The sequence below is a fragment of the Periplaneta americana genome, chromosome 3 (assembly GCF_040183065.1).
Source record: "Periplaneta americana isolate PAMFEO1 chromosome 3, P.americana_PAMFEO1_priV1, whole genome shotgun sequence".
NCBI classification, from domain to species: domain Eukaryota; kingdom Metazoa; phylum Arthropoda; class Insecta; order Blattodea; family Blattidae; genus Periplaneta; species Periplaneta americana.
In genome coordinates, this window is record NC_091119.1 from 166,490,347 (window position 1) to 166,512,492 (window position 22,146).

Genomic DNA, 22,146 nt, shown 5'->3' on the forward strand with positions numbered 1-22,146 from the left:
GCCTCTGTTATTGACTCCGCCACTTCCTCGACGATTCCATCTATCAGTGAATGACTTCACCTCTCCGTGAATGACTCCGCCTCCTCGTCGATGATTCGCCTCTTCGGGAATGACTCCGCCTCTGACTCCGCTCCCTCGTCAATGTATGAGCTTCTTCGGCAATGACTACGCCTCTCCGTTAATGACTCCGGCTCTGACTCCGCTTCTTAGTCAATGACTCCACTCTTAGACAATAACACCGTTTTTTAGTCAATAACTCCACCCCTTTATAAATAACTCCTCTTCTGGCTCCGTCTCTTCATCATTGACTCCGCATCCTCGTTAATAACTTCGCCTGTTCTTAAATTGCTCCACCTCTAACTACACCTCTACGTCAATGACTCCGCCTCTCCGTCACTGGCTCCGCCTCAGATCCCGCCTCTTCAACATTGGCTCCGCCTCTGACTCCGCGTATTCATCAATGACTACGCCTCTTCGTCAATTACTCCGCAACTTCGTGAAAGACTCCGCAATTTCGTCAATGACTCCGTCTCTCTGACAATCACTCCGCCTCTGACTCCGTTTCTTCGTCAACTGCTCCGCCTCTGACTCCGCCCCTTCGCCATTGACTCTGCTTCTTCGTCAATGACTCCGTCTCTTCGTCAATGACTCCGCCTCTTTGTGAATTGCTTCGCCTCTGTGTCAATGTCTCCACATCTTAGTCAATGACTCCGCCTCTTTGTCAAAAACTCCTCCTTTGGCTCCGCCTCTTCGTCAATGACTCTGCCTCTAACTCGGCCTCTCCGTCAATGACTCCGTCTCTTCGTCAATGACTCCGCCTCTGTTTCCGCCTCTTTGTCAATAAGTACGCTTCTTTGTTAATGACTCCTGTCCATCCATCACTCCACCTCTTCGTCAACGACTCCGTCTCACCGTCAATGACTCCGCCTTCCGTCAATGACTGCGCCTCTACTTCAATGATACTGCCTATCCGTCAATGACTCCGCCTCTTCGTCAACGACTCCGTCTCACCGTCAATGACTCCGCCTATCCGTCAATGACTCCGCCTTTTCGTCAGTGACTTCGCCTCTCCGTTCCCATACGATGTATGGCCCCCATACGACCTCCATAACAGTACTGGGTTTGGTTAGTTTAGACTCTTTTACGCCTTGCATATACGATCAACTGCTTCTTCACAAAAAAAAATCCCTTATTAATTGAACGGTTTTCAATTCAGAAATCACCAAAAACACCTCAGCGCTAGTTTCACCCAGGTAAGTAGTTAGTAGTTGATCATTTCAAAGTTCCTGTTATATTATGAAATACCATCATACAATGCTGCCAAAATAAATGTTCCCAGTGTTCAGATTACAGCACAGTCTAGTATATACAGTCACGAAGCTTGAGTTGTTAAGGGTACTAAGAACAATAGACTGTGCTAGTACTATTTCGCATTGTCTGTGATGAGGTGATAGTAACGATTCTAGTGGTTAGCAACTATCTATGGATGCATATTTCCTACGTACTGACCTTCGTGACTGTATATACTAGACTGTGATCACAGAATGTAAATTTCCCTTAGGACAGACTTTGCTCTGGAAAATAAAGTAAACATTACATCAAACCAGCAACTCCGAAACAAAAATCTAAAATTCGAGAGTGGTTAAAAATGTTAATATTTCGTTTTCTCTTATTTAGCGTCATAAGTGTCAGATTTTTTGCAGAGCTAATATCAGAGGCCCCTCCTATTAGTGAATGTTTTGAATATTATCATTACATTCTGGAAAACTACGAGTATATTGACACATCAATTTCCCACCTCCATGAATTCTGGGCTGAAGCACACAATTTCGAAATGTACAAACTGCAGATGCGGCAGAATGTTACTACAATGCAGTGGCGGTTCCTCGGAGAAGGGAAGGGAGGAACGTCCTCCTAACATTTTTCTTCTTTTGAAAGTAAATACAAAATAAAATATGTGCCTTGAAATTCGAGGAAGATTCGATAATTTGTAAGTTGACAGCTATCAGAAAACCTCGGTTGATCGAGTTTTAAACGACGCGCGCTCATGTGCTGCTAGAAAACTGTGAGAAAGATGCGAGATTGTTTGTGTGGAGGAAAGGCAATCCTTTCCTCCTTTACTGCAGTTAACACACATAGACAACAGCGCACTAGCAGCCAGAGAAAGAAGCAGAGTTTTAAAGCAAGTAAATGAACGAATAGGGAGGAGATCCTCCTCTGAATCAGCGCATGGGTGGGAAATAGTGTACTTAGCAGACAGAAACCGACTGGTCATGCATCAATCATGCGATGTTGGCATTCAACCAGACTATAATACATCTAGAAGGAGACACAATAAAAGCAGTTTTAACGCAAAGCTATGAAAGACATCATACAAACTTTTTTAAAATTATAAATCAAAATATATTATTCATTGCACTTTATATAGGCTAGTATGGTTTGAAACTTTCGAGGGTATTTGAAAGTTAAAGTCGGGTTTATAATATAAAACAAAGAGGAAGTAGTTCTACGTTATTATCGCAGATCTTTTTGGCCCCTGAAATTCACTTCCATTCATTGTCTACTAGACAGGGCAACAGCCAAGTTGTCAGTTTTTGTACAAATATATTTGAAATTGAAAGTACTCCAAACTACATTATTTTTAACATAAAAAAATTAATCGACCACCGGCAGCTTTGAACAATAATGGTAGCATGACTACACAAGAACTGACATTTTTCAAAAGTATGTGATACTGAACTTGTAAAATGTACGTGCATGTGGCAACACAGACCACGAGGATGGGTGCAGTGTTCTCGCTTTCCTAACAGATTATTTCCCATTCCATTTCCGTAAAACGGTGCCGGTTACGTGTTAGTAACTAGTCTCTTCCAGTACGTGTGGTGATGTAGTGTGCGCGAAAAATGCTGCGAGTTTGTGAATTTCCTTTTAATTGTTAATAAGTGCAACAATGAATGGAAGTGAAAACATATTATATGTTGGACAATTTAGGAAACTCAGCTTACAAGAACAGATTATTGCTTTACAAAAGGGAAGGCCAACCCCAACACTACTTGATCTTACATGTATGTATGTAGGATAATTTGTAGCATATTTCATTCAAGAAGGTGTCATTTTGTGCTGTTAACTTCTTTCCGCCTTTTAAGAAATATGCAGGAGCCGCCACTGCTACAATGGTCTGCAGCAAGAATAATGCAAGACATATCCAAATATCTTCATGATCATATAGGCCTATGTATTAAAGTAAAAACATATACCTACTACATTTGAAGTACCTACTAAATATGCGAGAAATAGAAATGGGAGGACAATAAAGAAATTGGAATGGACAAATACGTCAGAAACTATTCATCTTGAATCAGTATGAACAAAAGGACACCCTTTTTTTGCGCCAGTGGTATAGAATATGAAATTATGTTGTACTGTATTAATAAGTTTTCCGAGTTTGGCATTAATTAGTTTAAGTACTTCTTGTGCCCCTGTTCGAAAGGTTGAATTACTTTTTTTGAAACTTGATGAAATTTTATTGTACCTTAATAAATCGAAATTCAAGATAGTAACTGCATTTTAAAATAAATCTGTTGGATGTAAATTATTTCTCAATTTATTAGAATCATAAACGTATTGTTACAAGCGATAGGATAAATCATTTTATTTTAAGGGGACACTCAACTATATTTTGGAACTTTTTTTCCTATTTGACCAATTTTTTTCAGATTTGGAGAAAAAGTTTAATATACACATAGCAAGTAACATGCAAAATCTCAACTCATTAGATCCATTACTTTTCAAAATAAAAAATATTTCAATTTTTAATCAATCATTAATTGAAATATCACTTTTAATTATCATTTTTTATTTCTTGGCTTTGTGCATTTGACTGTGCCTTCTCAATGAAGAGGGGAAGAATTCTGTGTATTGATTTAGTTCTATCACGTAAATTAGTGTAAAAATATATATGTTTTTTTATTTCTATGAAATTAAATTTTAAATTTTTTAATGATTAAAAAATCATAAATAGCTTCAAAAAGGTAATATTGTAAAACTGATACACAAAATGACACTTTGTCTCCATTTTTTAAGTTGAGTGTCCCCTTAATAACTTCATGTAGGATAATAATTATTTCGGAAATTGTTATGCTTTAAATTGTGAGGATGTATTAATGTTTTTATATAAATTTGGAATACGTTTCCAGTCAGTCTTAAAAGAGTAATTCAATGAGACAGAAGCCTCAGCATAATATACATTGACACATGCCATAATTATTAAATATGAAAAAGAGAGTTCTTGCACTAACATACTTTTTATAAAGTAACCAAATCTGAAGAAATATATGTATTCTACATGAAGGCATATTTCTCCTATAGAAACTTGACAAAATAAATACAACGCAGCACGGAAGCTTATTAAATCTGAACTCAAAACACACAAACATAATGTATCCATGTCAACTGACTAATTTAACTCTTTATCGAGTACTGCTGATGAGATATGTTATGAAGGTAGACCGAATCATAGTCTATAATATAAAATATGTATAAAGAGAACGAATATTAATAAACTAATTTCAATGTATGGTATCAACACTGGAAGAGGTAACAAGTCTATGAATGAGGTTTTAACGAGTATAAATAAAATAGATTCTTGAAAATAGAAACACATTTAGCTTCAGTAATAACTAGGACTTCAAAGATTTTATAGTGGCTCACCTGTCAGGCAAAAATCTGAATAGTCAGCACATTGTCGAACTATAGAAGCGCGATTAAAAAGTATTTTTTTTTCCCACCCATTACATATGATTGCTTTTTTCAACTCCTGGTAATAACATTATTAAATTAATTATCCCACATATTTGGGTAGTGCCTTTCTTTGTTTCTGACATAATTTCTCAAAATGTATCTTTTACACTTCAATAGAGAAAAATACAACTTTCAGTGGAGTAGGTTATTTTACGACGCTTTATCAACATCTTAGGTTTTTTAGCGTCTGCTTTCAGTGGACAGTGAACGAGTTACTCTAATGGGACTCTAAGAATCACAGCCTTAATGTCTCCTTTTTTATTTAATGCTTTTCGGCCTTCATTTTTATTGCAGATAACATCATTCTATTGAATAATTATACATGCACCTTGCGAGACGAAGCAATCGATATACTCGTAATGGCAATCGACAGACCTTGCCGGTTCAGAATCCTTGTATATTTTGGCGTTTTTGATGATCCCGTCATCTGTTATCAATTTATGGAACTACTCTTATGAATGGCTGTTGTATTTCGTAGCGGCATCACCCAGAGCGCTGTACAAGCAAAGTTAACCCCACTATAAGATTCATTCTTAACTTGGGTGAATCTAAACCCGTGATCAGGATGACAGGATATCTTCTTAGGTCTATATCTAGACCTACATATAATCCCTAATCTCAGGAATATAAGACATGGATGAATTATAATATATTTATCTTAATGTAGTTCTAGGTCTGTACACTTTGCAGCCGAAATCTTTGATTGTACATTTTCACCGCACCTTATATTATGTTGGTACCTCTTACAAAATAGTTCTCTTTTAAAATTGGAATATTATAATGTTTTCTTAATAAATATAGCTCTTCAAGGACTAGAGGTATTTTTATTGTGTATTACGTAATATCAAATCCTCATATCTCTCAAAAGAAACTATTTTCTGTTCGTGATAAGAGTGACGTAATCCTAGATTTCTTACATATTATGAATTACCTTGAATTCCATAACTACGCACGTATTTTCTGTTCGTGCTAGAAGCGTCGTAACTCATATGCTGGACTAAAATAATGCTAATGGAGTGTTAGCACAGGTGTTAGTGTTATGGAGAAATCAGTGATCACTATGGGTTACAATTATTTTCACGCTCTGCAGTTGGTTAACCTTATGTGTGTTCAGCTGTACTCTTTGGTGTGATCTTTGGGAAGTTTAGGTTTAGGTGTGTCTGTGATCCTCACCTGTCGCCTGTCGGGCAATCACCAGTCTCCCTGCCTAAACTCTGTGTCTGTTATATACAAAGTGTAGGTGTAATATTTTTGTAGTTACCAATTTTGAAGGTGCCTATAGAAGTATTTCATATATTTTCCCGGAATAAGACGTAAGAATATTTACAAATACCAATACATAATATAAGACGTATTTATTTCCTCATTCATGTTTGTACAAGTACATAGCTGTCAGTGTAAGTGTTTTCTGCAAAAAGGTGTTGTATAACAGTCAGGCCAGTTTTGTCGCGCCTATGATTTCTAAATAACACGACATATTCCAATGAACTAACGGTCATAGACGAAGAATCAGTTTATCCAACGTGACCTTGAGTTGAAGTAAGTTACGTCTAGAGATGAGCTTAAACGATATTTTCAAGTATCTGTGACAACTGTGACTGTGACAATTAAATATCTGTGACTTTTATCGGTGATTTTGTCACACCGATAAAAATGAGCATGAAATATTGAAGAGCAGTGAAATATGAATACGATTTCTCTATACACGCCACACGTCAGTGATTTATATGGGAAAATCCAACAAAGAAAATTATGTACATGTACCATTAACAAATAAATTCTTACCTAACTGAACAGTAACATGTCAAAAGTTAACCTCATGTACCAAGAGGTTAAATTATAGATATTGGACCAGTTGATCATTTTTAAATGTAGTTGGATATGGAGAAATTGAGATTATATGATTATCCTAATAGTTTTAAAAGTTGATCATTTTTATTGTATATAATATAATGGATAAATTATTTTAAGTCGTTCATTAACATAATATTGAGTCATAGAATAAAAATTAATGAAACATAAGTATTCGGAAAAGCATTGGAAAATAATTACAAAACAAAACAGTTGTTCAGACAGGATTTTACACAAGATTAAGTACTGGTAACCAATGGTGTTATTATTTAAATCGTATAATAACTACATCATTTATAATAAGATGGAGAAACTACCGCCCGACTGCTGTTATTGTATCATGCGCACGCGCAAACCTACGACGTAGAGGAGAAAATATCAGTCACAGAGTACTGAATACGGAGCAGATTTCGATTGCGATATTTTGTCACATATTTCGTGTCATCAGTCACAGGTTTATCTGTGACAAAAATATCGGTTTGTGAAATATCGGCCATCTCTAGTTACGTCATGTAGCGATGCGCGAAAGGGAAGGAATTGAAGCATTGTTATACAGTGTGCTTCGTTTCCAGTGTAACAGTTCAGATTTACGTTATACTTTGATTAACAATACCTTGATTGATTTTATTTACTTGTTTTCTTCGTGTTCCGATATCGGGAAATAATAAAATAAGGCGATTAACATTTTTAAATACTTCATTCTTCTGTCCTTGACATTATACACCGGTACTCTCTTCTTGCAGTACGCGTTGCCTGACATAGGAAATGTGTAAAAATTGTTCGTTTTGTTCATTTTAACGTGTGTACTAAATTTATCATTAAATGAACTGGCGAAAAGGGTAAAAGTACAGAATCGGAAGTGATACTTACTGTAGTCCAGTAGCGGCCCGCGGTTACAAAGGTTGGCAGTTCTGCATGAAAATGATGTATTTAGCAAACGCATGCTGTTTATTGTATCTAAATCGGATGACGCGTGTAATTACAGCCCCTTCTCGAAGTTGACTGTGCACCCGAAATTCTACTCCAACCATCCGTGCGCTACACCACTCCCACCTGGTACAACTAGTCACGTAGTGGAGATGTGCCCCACAAGCTTTTCTAGTTTTTTAAGTCAAATTAACTAAATCCTCCACTCCAACGTCTGTCCATGTATTTTCTTCTCCAAACAGGATACACGGGTGGGGGAGAAAGCGTTTTCATGAGCGCAGCTACATGATTTCCTCGACTTTTTCAGAGATTTCAGTATTTAAATTTGGGTAGGACGTCCTAATTGTTTACGTTAACATGCAATTTCTCTTTTAATTTCGAAAAGGGTTGGTTGATTAGGTTTTCATTTCATTCATTTTTAATATAAAATATTTCCTTAGATACACTGACTAATCACATCACACCACCCACAGTACTATAAAAATCTGGAACTGTAATGATATGCAGTAGTCCAGAAGCCTATGTGTTCTAACGCAGGTCATAAAGAGCTGAGGGTGTTGACGGTTCTTTTGTATGTTCGGAGAGAGCTGCTTCGGTTGCAGCTCTAATGCAGTCTTATGGGACGTTGAAGAAAACCAGTTTTCTGCTGCCGACTACCCTACGTTGAGCTTCAGGAACTGCCGATCACAGATCCGAAAAGTACACTACAGCTAAAATTCTCGAGCAGTTCAAGGCTCCTACAGACAGTAAAATCTCGAATCGAAAAGAATGAATTGGATAAATAAATGAAACAATGAACTAGATTACATAAAAGCACGTTCTACATTTTTAATTTTTTCAGGTCCATTTAAATGGCGGTTCTGCAGCTCTGCAGTTCTTATTGTAGAGCCGCCCCTGCTGTAGTCCTTCCTGCTCTAACGTAACCATGGAAACAAGACATACAAATGTTATATTTGTAAACTTCTATACTAGATACCCCTTTCCCTTTCGGTTAAATGATAAATACAATACAAATTGAGTAACAATTTGTATTTTTTCCCATGGATCAAATTTGTAGTAAAACGGTTTACGATTTTAAGTTGTCAAGTACTATGATATTGTAGTATTGTGCTTATAATTTACCCCTTTTCTCCTCGGTCTCCCCCTCTCTCTCTTACATCTTATTTCTATCAATTTACCCATATTTTCATCCATACTTAATTATAATATATTTATTGTTAGACTCGAACCACTGAAGTTGGTCTTTATAACATGACGCCTTAATGCTTTCTTTAAACTATGACACTCGAATCTTATTTATTTTTAGTAGATTATTTTACGACGCTTTATCAACATCTAAGGTTATTTTGCGTTTGAATGAAATGGTGATAATGCCGGTGAAATGAGTCCGGGGTTCAGCAGCGAAAGTTACCCAGCATTTGCTCATATTGGGTTGAGGGAAAACCCCGGAAAAAACCTCAACCAGGTAACTTGCCTCGACCGGGAATCGAACTCGAGGCACCTGGCTTCGCGGCCAGACGCGCTAACCGTTACTCCAACAGGTGTGAACTCATTCGAATCTAAGATGTCCCTAACATTAATAATAATAATAATAATAATAATAATAATAATAATAATAATAATTTATTTTTATTAGTCAAACCAAAAAATACAAATATAAGGCTTCGTCAATGTAGCTAATTGCAAATATATAAAAGGAACGCCTATATCACTTACATTAAAGTTACTCCTACTCTAAAACACTGAATCACTTCTGTTACTCAGCCTATTTAAATATTTATAACAAAAGTAATTTATCTTGCTTGTAAGCCATTTTAATTACTTTCTTGGGGATGAATCCATTAGCAGATACCGTTGTAAACAGTTTACATAATTCAAAGTAGGACTACTTATCCTACCTTTTACAGTTTTTATTAATCTCACATAGGCCTACGTAGTGTGCTCTGATTATTTATAGTTTGATAAGCATGGATATCTGATTGAAGAGTAAAATTATGTAACTTTTTTTACGTGCATAGATAGGTATATAAATTTAGTACCTAGTGTTATGATTTCTAAGATATTTAAAAAGCAGGTCTACAGAAAGCTTGATTTTATATATTCATAATAATTCTAAATGGTCCTTTTTGGCTTATAAAAATAAGACTTTGTAATGCTCTGTCGTAACATTAATTTCGTCCTTAAAGGGGGACATACACCTTTAAGTACTAAAAAATTACTGAAATTTATTTAATTATTTTTTTCAGGAATGAATAAAACTGTAACTTGAAATTTCATATGTTCAATATACGCCATTTCTGCAATATTGTATACTATTTTTCAGATTTAGTATAACTATTACTGTTATGGGTAATTAGCAATTCAAAATGGCAGCTTCATATTACGACTTCAATGCAGTTTCCCTGATAATTTCAACAAATATCAGTATTTGAAATAGCCTATGTATCTTCACTAGAAATTTTGTTTTATTTTAATTTCTATTGTAAATTTTTTTTAAATTTTATTGGGTTAAAAATATATTAAAAAATAAACTAGTATAAGTTTTAAGTCAATAAGTTAGTTCCAGGCAGAGTTTGTTGGCAAATATAAAATACAATTCCACGCAAATTTTTCACTGCGATATATTGAAATCTGTTTTAGTTATCGGGGACACTGTTAAATAAACAAAAGTCACGGGCGCCATTTTGTCTTTCTAATAACCCGTAACCAACGAGCTAGAGCAGCCGTTGGCAAATTTGTATTCACGATGACATACTGGACGCAAGCCGCAATACATAAGATGTAATATCAATCGAGGAGTATAGAGCACTCCGTTCAGATCACAGTGGCGGACTCTCAACAGAGTATCTGAGGTAGACTACACAATATTGATTTATAGATGAACATATTACCGGTATATTTTATTTCACCTTTAATTTTACTGTGCTACAACAACCTAGAAAAATACGTTACAAATTGCCACTCTTGCATCGTGAATTTTCATCTGCTAGTCACGATCTTTGTTTAGATATTACAAGTTTTCGTTAAGAAAACAAATTGTTCGGAAATGTAAGCTTACTGAATGCGAGTCAAACATAGCAGCTATGTAGGGTACTGGCAAGTAACCAATGATAGAAGAGCATTTTCTATGGAGAGCATTTTAAATAAATCTAAGCCAGTTGGTGTGTTATACAATGACAACGTTTTAATGTCCTCACTTATTTCCAGCTCTCCTAATAACACGTTACTCCACCTAGTAGACTTTTTTAAAGTCGTATTTCGAGCCCCTTATGTTACTACAGATACAAGTTGCTTTATGTTCAGATTCATGTCTTCTATATTATATTTTCTTCATGTTTGGAATAACTCTTCTCCTGTTGTATTTCCCTTAAGTGCAATGATATCGAGCAAAATATTAATATTCTTATACAGAGAGATACCACAGTCTAGTATTGTCGGACCATCGGATCTGTGCCCCTTCAGTGCTGTCGTCGTTCTTGGAAAAGTTAACGCCTGTACTCACTCCATTCCACCCGCTTTCCTCCCACCACATTAAACAGCAGGCCACGAACCTTGCCGAATAGGGATGTTGCCAAACTTCCGTCAAACGGTGCCATAAATAACTGGTCCTCCATGCTACAATATTTCTTTCAATCAAAATACATCTTGTATTTCTACATACATTTTTTAAACCTAAATCCCATGTCTCGAATCACTTTCCGTAGTTTTTCTCTCCAACCTTGGAAATTATTACTTTTCAGTAATTTATTCAATGTTGAGACTTCTTTCTGAACGGCATAAAATTCTTGTATCTTTCTTCTTAAAATACATCGGTTCATATCATCTACAATAATTAAAAGTTCCCTTGGTCTGTTCTTCTCTGGTGATTCTAGCTTTTCATCTCCTGCACAGACTCCCTCTCTCCTGATTTTCTTTATTAGTTCTGACCTGTCTATATAAATTACATAAAATGTTGTATTATTAGTATTAGTTAAGTAAGTAATTTTAATACATAATCAATTGAAATAAAATAAGCCTCACCTGTGATATCAGTTGCTCTTTTCGTTGCCTGATTTATAGGAAACAGATATTGACCTGTTTGTTTCTCTTCATCGCAAAATGCTATTACGTATACTTAATAATATTTCTTTCGCCACTCCGTGCTACAGTATTCATGTTGAGTTGACAACACTGGACTGCAAGTGCAAATATTGTAAACTGTCCCGCAAGAAGGCCAAAATTTGAGTAGTGGGGGAGAGAAAGGGAGAGAGATAGAAAAGAGAGAGATAGGAATGCAGGGAGAGAAATGAATTACCGAGGCTGAGAAGGAATTAGAGTTCAGTTCGCATATCTTACAGGGGCACAGATCCGATGGTCCGACAATATATACAGTCACGAAGCTCAATATGTAGTAAACATGCATCCATAGATAGTTGCTAACCACTAGGATCGCTACTATCGCCTCATTACAGACAATGGGAAATAGTACCTGCACAGTCTATTGTTTCTAGTACCCTCACAAACTCAAGCTTCGTGACTGTATATACTAGACTGTGGAGATACTTCGTAACTCCGTGGGTGAACATTACCAATTTTACTGTATCAATATCTGTGTTTCCACCTAAAGCGAGATATTAGACCACTGTTTATGCATCTTTGATTTTATTTCTCATTCAGCTAGTGTTTCAATATCCCTTATCCTCCTTTGAATTGTCGATGTGGATAATTTCATACTGTTAAAAACATCAGATTATTCAGGACAAATAATGTTAGCAACCTTATTCAGACATGTCTTAATAAATTTTTCCTTCATTATAGTACTTCAGTGGTTTTGGTTTTGTGATTTTCAAAGCAATAACAGAAATTGCATAGTGTTCCCATTGTTAAATGCATGTGTTAAATTGGAAAAATCGTATTAAAGAAATTACCCCCAAACTAAATTCAGCTTGTTTTGCTATTAGATCTATGCAAAAGACAGTAAATTTCAATACCTTAAAAGCAATATACTTTGCATACTTCCACTCGGTAATGAGTTTTGGAATAATATTCTGGGGAAATTCCACAGATAGTAACAATATATTGGCTCGATAGTCACCGAGGATAACAACATATTAACTGAGATCAAGGATAAAATAGCCATTGGCAATCGACGCCTCAGAGCATTAGATAAAATTATAAGCACCAGATATATCTAAAAAAAAAAATGAAGGTGAGGATTTATAAAACAATTATTAAACCTACAGTGACTTTTGGAAGCGAAACCTGGACTCTAACTGAACGAGCAATAACCATCTTAAATACGTGGGAAAGGAAAATTTTAAGAAAAATTTATGGCCCTATTTATGATAAGGAAGAGTGGAGAATTAGGACCAATTCTGAACTACAAAAACTATATAAAGATCCAAGTATTGTCACTGATATAAAAATTAGACGGCTGGAGTGGCTGGGCCACATTATCAGAATGGACAATAATAATATTCCTAAAAGATTACTAGATGCCACGTTAAGTGGTAAAAGAAGAGCAGGAAGACCTAAACTACGATGGTTGGATGATGTTCATGATGATCTAGTTAAAGCAGGAATTAAGAGATGGAGACGGAGAGCCCTAGAGAGGGAAGATTGGGCGGCAATTCTTAAGGAGGTCAAGGCTAAACTAAAAGGGCTGTATGACCACAGATGATGATGATGATGATGATGAGTAACAATATATTTCTATTATAAAAAAGAGTAATTAGAATAATAGTAGGTGCCAAATCTAGGGAATCGTGTAGGACTATTTTCAAAAAACTACAAATAATGCCCATGGCTTTTCAGTATATCTTTTCATTAATAATCTTCCTCGTATGTAATCGTGAAAACTTTGTAACTAATTCAACAGTTCATAGCATAAATACACGTCAAAAAAATGGCTTTCATACTCCATCGGCAAGTCTATCGTGCTATCAAAAAGGGATGCGTTATATGGCAGTAAAAATTTTTAATAGCCTCCCTGTCGATATAAAAAATGAAACTCAAAACATAAAATGATTTAGGGCCAAATTAAAGAAGTACCTAATTTCTCACACCTTCTATCTGTAGGTGAATTCATGACATTCAATAACACTTCATGAAATTGATACTAAAACTCTGTGTTGTACTAGTAGACTATATTGTAAATCTCGTCTGTATATATTTCACCTAGACTGTGACTATAAATTAAGATTTTATAATAGTATTAAGTTTTTTGACTTGTTCCATATTCTAGCTGTAAGCATGTATGAATACCATGGAATGTTAATAAATACAATACAATTGACTCATATCTTGTTTCATCTTATTTTAGTACTGGAACTATTATTTTTTAATTTTTTATGTTTTAATTGTTTTGCTTCGCCCAGCCCTACGACAAACAAATTATTGTTATATTTATTTTCTACTGTAATTTCCGTTTACAATTATATTAAATATGTTCATGCTTACCTATGATTTCGTGATAATCTTATGACGTGTCGTAATGTCACTCCATGTTTGATTTATAATGCCTATTAGAATTTTAGAATACAAGAGGCGTCTACATTGTCACCATGTGCACAACAAATACTGTTCCTCCCATTCTTCCTTAAACACATGTTTCCGAACAGACGTTGAAGGTTTTGAGAAAGAAGCAATCTAAATCTAAGCGGGTAACCCGCCACTCATAGATGCTTATGTATTGGAGTTGTATGGATGGGAGGGGGGTGAAGCAAAGAAAGTTTACTTTGCGACATCACTATTGCTAGTGGACATTTTTGCCGATCCCTGAGCTAGAGTTTGAGATTAGGACAAATGTTTATATGACATTTTTTGCTCAGAATGTCTTCGGAAATAAGCTCCGTAAATGATGGTAATCCTCGTGAATCACTCTATATATATATATCTTTTTTAATTTTCTATAGTCATATGCCTATGTTTGTCTGTAAAAATGATTTTGTATGCATACTGCCTTTTCAAGTAGCACATATACAGACCGATTATTTAGTCCTGACAGTTCAGCGACGCGAAAGAGGGGAAGTAATAGGAGTAGTGGGGAGAGTGCCGGAGTAGAGGTAAGGGCGATAGGTCGGTAAAGGAATGCAGTAGCTTAACTGTACTGGAAACACAAGCTATACCGCATGCGTGACATCCAGTCACTCTGACTGCAGGCGACAGACTAACCTGAACATCCCTTGGCATAACTTAATGGACTCGCCTGACCCAGGCGCACATTATTGGCGACTGTCAGGACTAAATAATCGTACTGTACATACTGTGCCCTTTCAAGTGTCATTTATGAATGGTCGATCTCTAGCCTACTAATACACCTACCACTGCATCTGGATTCTCACCAAAAAAAAAAATGTTGCCATGACCAATCCCCTAGCCCTCGTAATTGGAAGATGTATGTTTATTTTCATAAAGTTGTTTCCACTGGCCTGATAATTAAGACCTTTACTTACTCTTTATTTTATTTTATTTATTTTTTTTTTATATTTTTTTATTTATTTTTTTTTTTTACAGGAGTTCATATATGTATATTCCTGGAATAAGATGGTTAATTCCACAAATAATTCACAACAGCAAGATTGCAATTCAGAGGAGGTCATTGAAGAACCTGACAATTCATTATTGTTACACGTAAATGTAGCAGAAGAAGAATCAGAGAGAGATTCGGAAAGTTCTGTATCTCATCAACGTCCATTTATAAACTTTTCATATCTACCAGATTACAGTTTTATATACTATCAACAAAGATTTGAGAGAATGAGTTTTCAAGGTAAGCAACATTGTAGTATGTACGTAAGATTTATATTCTAAAAATCATCGTCCTCTACGTATCTCCTAGCAGGTGAAATTGCGACCATGTAAGATTTCACTGGTTCCTGATAGCAATGCTTGACAGTTGGTTTTTGCTGTTTGTACATGACGAGATAGTGAATCCAGAACTGACAGTTTTACTGATGAAGCATAGCTAGATTTATCAGAATATTTAAATCCCACAAAAATCTTTACAGGAGTTCAGAAGCAGATGAAGGGCTAACAACAGTCATTACATGTTGGAGCCATAAGTAATGTCATTAATTTCAGGGGTTATCCTTTGAGATGTTTCAAACAAAAAAGTTTAATACAGTTTTGCCCGTTTTTGCTTCCTTTTCTAGATAAAAGTTGTTTCCTATGAAACATTTCATAGCGTGTTTTGGGATAGCATTGATTTAATTCCCAATATACTCAGTCAATTTAAGAGAGCAGTGTATTCATCTAACATAATTAAGAATATTAAATGCAGATGTTTGAGATGGGCAGGGCTTGTAGCACGTATGGGTGGATCCAGAAATGCATATAAAGTGTTAGTTGGAACCAGGGACTTACGCGAGAGAGGAGAGTTACCAGGTTTGAACACCCCTCCCATTGAACTTAATAAAGTACATATTTTTTTTTATTCATAATCATTTTCCCTTCTCTACTTTTCCACTGTCAGAGTAACAAAATCTACATCGACATAAGGCATAGTCCTTCTACCCATCCTTCAGTATAATCCCTGTGCTTGGTGCTGTTGCATGTTCGAATCATAACAATGCTGTCTTTATTATAGAGAGACCTACCTCCTAGTACCAACCTTGTAATAAAATGAAGCAGACACAACATGAAATTTAACTTGTTATGAAACATATTGAAAAGGTTCCGACAGTTCTGCAGTGCTGACATTAAATATTTAAGATATGATTTTCTAATTCCGAAAGTACTTGAATTATTTCTGATGAAGTTGCAGGTAGCAATGGTATATTGCATGAGATGTTCTTGTTGGACTAGTGTTTCGTACACCATGAAAAAAAATCTGACTTATAATATGTCAGATAATATGTCCCTGTTATTTTATATGGTATTACAATGTTCAGCAGTTGTAATCTTCTCATATGTCTTGAGAATTTTAGTCTAATTAACCGAAAGAAATAATACGTTTATCAGCTACAAGTAATTATCCTATTTCTTTGAATTCAGGAATCTCACCTGAATATGCTGGTGTTCGATATGAATTATTCAGAAGATTTTGGGGTCAATCTCGTGATTCCAATCAAGAATTCTTTTCATATACCTGGTAAGTTAACATATTATGTTGATGCAAAAGCTCGTAACGTTTTTTCACCGTGACAAAAGTTTTTATTTGAAATGAATAGAAGACAAAAATTAATCAGTAATTTTATTCTCCTACATTATCTATGAATCTCTGCCAACGTTGGGGTAGTTTTTCGATTCTGCATCTGAAGAAATCTGCTAGTTTAGAGTTAAAGAAGTTGTCAAACCAAGTTTATAAAGCATCTTCGTTATCAAAGGAGTTCCCTTGAAGATTGTTGGATAGAGAAATGAAAAGTTGGAAATATGAGGACACAGTTCGGGAGAATATGGGAGACATGGAATCACCTCCCAACCAAGCTTCTGGATAGCTGTTTTTGTTATGTTAGTGGAGTGCAGGCGTGCGTGCAGTCTTCCCATAGTTTTTCTTCAATTGCAGGGTCGCAAGGCATCTGAGTTGTTGGCAGTAAACGTCAGCAGTTATGATTACATTCCTGGGAAGCAATTCATAGTTCACGATACCTTCTTTACCCCACCAGTTGCATCTCTGGATAGATACTAACTTTATAGTGTTGAAACGATAGAACTATTTCCTTTCTGTGCTTTTTCCGATGGAATTTTCGCCGTACATGGCACAAATGTTTCGAGCCGCCTCCACTGCCTTTGCTTCTCTATTAAACTCAAACAGAAAAATATGTGTTCGCTTTTTTTTTCTTTCCACTTGACGCTCTGCCTTCTTTAGCCCACAAATAGCATAAATTTTCTTCAGATCCACAAACTTCCAAGGCGTATTTACAAGTACAACACTTCAAATAACAAATAACAAACAATCTATTAACATAGTGTTGTGATGAACAAAAACGCTAAGAACTTATGCATCAACTTAATATTAAGGAAAGTCATATACCTTATTTACTTCATTCAATCTTATACCTTTCCTGTCCACTATTTCCTTTTCTCTCCTGGAGTATACAGGGTGGAACATAACGTAGTACATTAATTGTAAGATATGATTCCTTAAAATATAACGAACAAAAAAGTCTAATGCTATTTTGCTCGTTTTTGCGAGGTTTCTGAAGAAATAATACTTTTATGCCGACATTTCGATCGCGATTTTTACGAATACTGTTTAAAATACGCTGTACGTCCAACTGCACACTAATGGAATGTAAACATCACAACAGCTGATCAGTTGCGAGTACTACGCAAACTGTCTACCGTCTCGACAGCGAAGCCAGATTTTTAGACCTTCTGTACGTGACTCGACAATCAATGTTTCCAATGTTTCTTCAATCGATTAATTCGTTATCTGTGAATTTTCTAATTAAAATACTGCTGCAACATGAACATAACAAACGTTCTCTTCGTTGTTATACAAGAAATTAAACCATATTTTAAACAGTATTCGTAAAATTCGCGATCGAAATGCTGGCATAAAATTATTATTTCTTCAGAAACCTCGCAAAAACGAGCAAAATGGTATTAGACTTTTTTGTTCGTTATATTTTAAGGAATCATATCCTACAATTAATGTACTACCTTATGTTCCATCCTGTATATAGTGCGTGGGAAATTAGGTTGTAATTGACAGTGAGTCAGCAAACATGCATATATGGAAGCTGGGCGTCACCTTTCCCAATCACAATTAATGACCCAGGGGTGACGTAAGGGTCAAGCACTCAGTGTTTACACAGTTTGTGTCAGATTGTACGCCTGCATTTCACATCCAGTTCCGAGTGCAATGCATTGTGCTCTTGTTTTGTTCACAGTTCAGTAACGTAAAGCATTAACTGACTAAGTTTTGTGTATACTTATATCATAATCCATTTATCTCAGCAGTTCTTCAAAGGCAGTGAAAACAATGACAGTGATAAGGAAGATGATTTATGTGTTGTGCAATTGGAGTAAGAGGAGATGTGACAACACTGTTCTCTCGCACCACATGACAGCAGATAACGTCAATCACAACCTTATTTCTCATGCACTTTAGTCTGCAATCACTACTTCCCATAATCCTGATGAAACTGAAGTCCATATAAAATATTTTGAACCAGAGTGACTAAAATTGTCTACCAGATAGAAAAATGTTGATAGTCAGTTATTGAGACCTTGAAATAGCTAAAGTGTTAAGTGTCAAAAATAAGAAAAAGAGTTAATTGAGAAAAACGGATACTACAAAGACCTGGGAAGTACTGTCCAGCGTCATGTACTGATCATAGTTTGAACTTCTAGAGATTTCATGGCACTTATCCTGATTGATATGTAACCTGAAATGGTACATAACACATATCAATGTGAAAATCTCAATTTAGGAAAAAAAAAAAGGTACTTAGCACCTTTGATATTTCGAAGTCTCAATTTCGTTTGTAAGATCATACACTCAGACATCAGATTCTCTATAAACTGAAGTTAAACAATCTATGTATATGCAAGCATGTGTTAATCGTATTTATGTCAACTATTTCATCTTTTCCAGGATAGTGGTACATTATTTTAATAGACAGTGGCAGCGGCGGCAGCAGCAGCATGATGCAAATGCACGTTGGAATGCTATACACCAACTGCATCCTCCAAATAGTGAATACATGGTGCGAAATAGATTTCCACCAAGTGGACCACAAGCATTGGGTGTTCGTTCATTATTACATCACAGAACTCCCTGGCAATATCTGCAAGGGTTACAGTTTTCAAATTATTTTATTTGGGATAATTTCTTGCTTTTGTAAGTACCTTGTAAGTATTAAGGAAATGAAAATAGGGAACAAGGACTATAACTTTCACTAATGTAGTTGTAAATACTTGAATCAATTTGCAAATTTTCCACTAGAGCTGAGAACACTGCTACAGGGCCATGTGCTGTAACAACCATAGGAATTTACCTTTTTTTTTTTTTTAATTAATGGTATAGGCAAGTGAAGTTGAAGTTGGGAAAGAAATCCTTTTCAACTTTCATTTCACTGCCATGCTTGTATTGTCATAAGAGAGTAAATGAACAAGCTTGTTGCTCAGTATTGAAGTTTTAAACATACATTAGAAAGAATCCAGTATAGGGCAGCTAAATTTGTTAAAGGTAAAAGAGAAGATGGAAACGATACGATAAAAGAACTTAAATGGGAAACTTTGGAAAACAGACGTAGGAAAACTAGAATAACATCATTGTATAGAGCACATCTAGGTCAGAAATCATGGGTAGACATAACGGCTCGGTTAGAAAAGCCAACGTACTATGGTAGGAACGATCATGATTTTAAAATCAAATGTAGGAAACAGAAAACGGATGTAGGTAAATTCTCATTTTTAAATAGAACTATAAATGATTGGAATGACCTACCTGCAGCGGTCTTTGAGGGCTGTCCTTCCTTAAGAAGTTTCAAGAATAATTTAAAAAGTTGTGTATCAAGTGCAAATTAAAATTAAGGTGACATTTAACATTTAATTTTTTAAGGTGACATGTATTTATTTAGCCTGACGAGTTACTTCCTTGGTTTGAATTGTAAATTATTTAAAAATAGCGTGTAAGAGGGCCTTAGACTAGAAATGTTTAGTTTAAATGTAGTTCTGTTTATAAGTACAGTATGCATAAGGATGTAATTATTTGACTTATTTGAACTGTTGTATCAGTGAAGCGAGGTGAGTCAGTGAAGTTATGGTTTTACAGTGCAGTGAATAGCTCCGATCAGTGATAATTTATAGAGTCAATGAAATGTGTTCTATAGTGTCTGTGAAATGTGTGCTAAAGTGTCAGTGAAATGCGTCATAGTGCCACTACAGTGAGTAAGATGAGAATAAAGTGAAAGACTATTGAAACTTATGTAGGGCCTATACATAATTATGTAGGTTGTAATGTAAAATTAGGTATTTTATTTATGTTTTATTATTATTGTGTTAAATTATATTGTGTATTCTTATTGTATTGTGTATTGTATAATTGTATTGTGTAAGAGGGCCTTAGACTAGAAATGTTTAGTTTAAATGTAGTTCTGTTTATAAGTACAGTATGCATAAGGGTGTAATTATTTGACTTATTTGAACTGTTGTATCAGTGAAGTTACGGTTTTACAGTGCAGTGAATAGCTCCGATCAGTGATAATTTATAGCGTCAATGAAATGTATTTTATAGTGTCAGTGAAATGTGTGCTAAAGTGTCAGTGAAATGCGTCATAGTGCCACTACAGTGAGTAAGATGAAAATAAAGTGAAAGACTATTGAAACTTATGTAGGGCCTATACATAATTATGTAGGTTGTAATGTAAAATTAGGTATTTTATTTATGTTTTATTATTATTGTGTTAAATTATATTGTGTATTCTTATTGTATTGTATATAAAATTGTATTGTGTATTGTATAATTGTATTGTGTATTGTAAATTTATTGTGTATGGCTTATCTTTTTTTTTTTTTTTTTTTTTGGGTGTATTGTTTATATTATGTAAACCACTGCCACTGGGTGCTTGCCCACTTGCAGTGTAAATAAATACATATACATATACCAATTTGAAATTATTATTTTTTGTGATAGGTTAAAATGTAATATTAATTATTGTGTTAGTACATCATAAAACATGATGAATTATTTTAACTATGTACCCTGAAAATTTGTGAGGATCGGCTGTTAAGGTAATAGTTAAAATTACATTTGCATTTATATTTGTAATAAATTTACAAAATTACTGTGCAGTAACTAAGCTGCACAGCATAGTATACAGCTTTTAAAAGTGAATATATCTTTCCATGCCCAATTTTTCTACGATTGAAGTTTTCTTCCTCTGTTTTTATCCTGTGATCCCTTCACTTGCATCATGCCAATAACATCCTCCAGTCATTTTTATGCCTTCTTTTCTTTCTAAGTAAGACTCATTCTAAATTCCACGTGCTAAGTTTAACTTTTCATGTAGTTGCTATAAATGGGCATTTAATACCGATGCTGCATGTGTTTAAACATTCCTTAATGGTGGTTTTCTTCTCTATGGTATTGTTATTGCAAGTTATCTTTAACTTCCTGAGCGGGATCAGAGGGGCAGAGGGAAAGAAGCGCGTAACGTGGGTGGAGCCAATTGAGTTGTTTGCGCATGCTCCGCATCATAATCTCTTGTCAAGAAACAGAACTATTTCCCTCACTGAATACCACTAGTGTTAACATGGAGCAGCAACCACAGGGTAGTAATTATGGTGAAATCACATCACCGTGGAGAAAAAGTAACGCTGTTATCCACAGAGGAGAAAGAGAAATTATCGCAAATATAATGAAGTGTTGCTGGGAGGAAAAATTAAACAAATGTTTGCGGGAACCTCTTGATAAGGAATATGAGAGAGCGGCTAAATACTCTGGCAAAAGTATTAGTTCCGTGAAGAGAACGAATAATAATATTGATTTACAACCAAATGAACCTCACACTACTCCAGGAAAGAATAGGTATGGAATGTTTAGAAATAGTTGCTATAATAGTTATGTACAATAGTGTGTGTACTGTGAGCGACATAATGAATTACTGTTGTAAGTTATTACTTTGTTATAGTTCTGCA

At 35.2% G+C, this 22,146-nt stretch overlaps 1 protein-coding gene across 7 annotated transcripts in view; it reads left to right on the forward strand.

Annotated features, from left to right (window-relative positions):
* The first annotated feature begins 5,922 nt into the window (after window positions 1-5,922).
* Window positions 5,923-22,146, forward strand: part of LOC138696824 (uncharacterized) — a 60,518-nt gene continuing 44,294 nt past the window's right edge. For 2 of the 7 annotated variants that reach the window (XR_011331469.1, XM_069822264.1), the window contains exons 1-4: window positions 5,943-6,113; window positions 15,073-15,328; window positions 16,552-16,648; window positions 19,100-19,345. Coding sequence is in view for 5 of the 7 variants with exons in the window: in XM_069822264.1 (XP_069678365.1) it covers window positions 15,103-15,328; window positions 16,552-16,648; window positions 19,100-19,345 (569 nt within the window). In the remaining 2 variants the exon portion in view is untranslated. The other 5 variants (XM_069822265.1, XR_011331470.1, XM_069822266.1 and 2 more) reach the window with 5 other exon arrangements.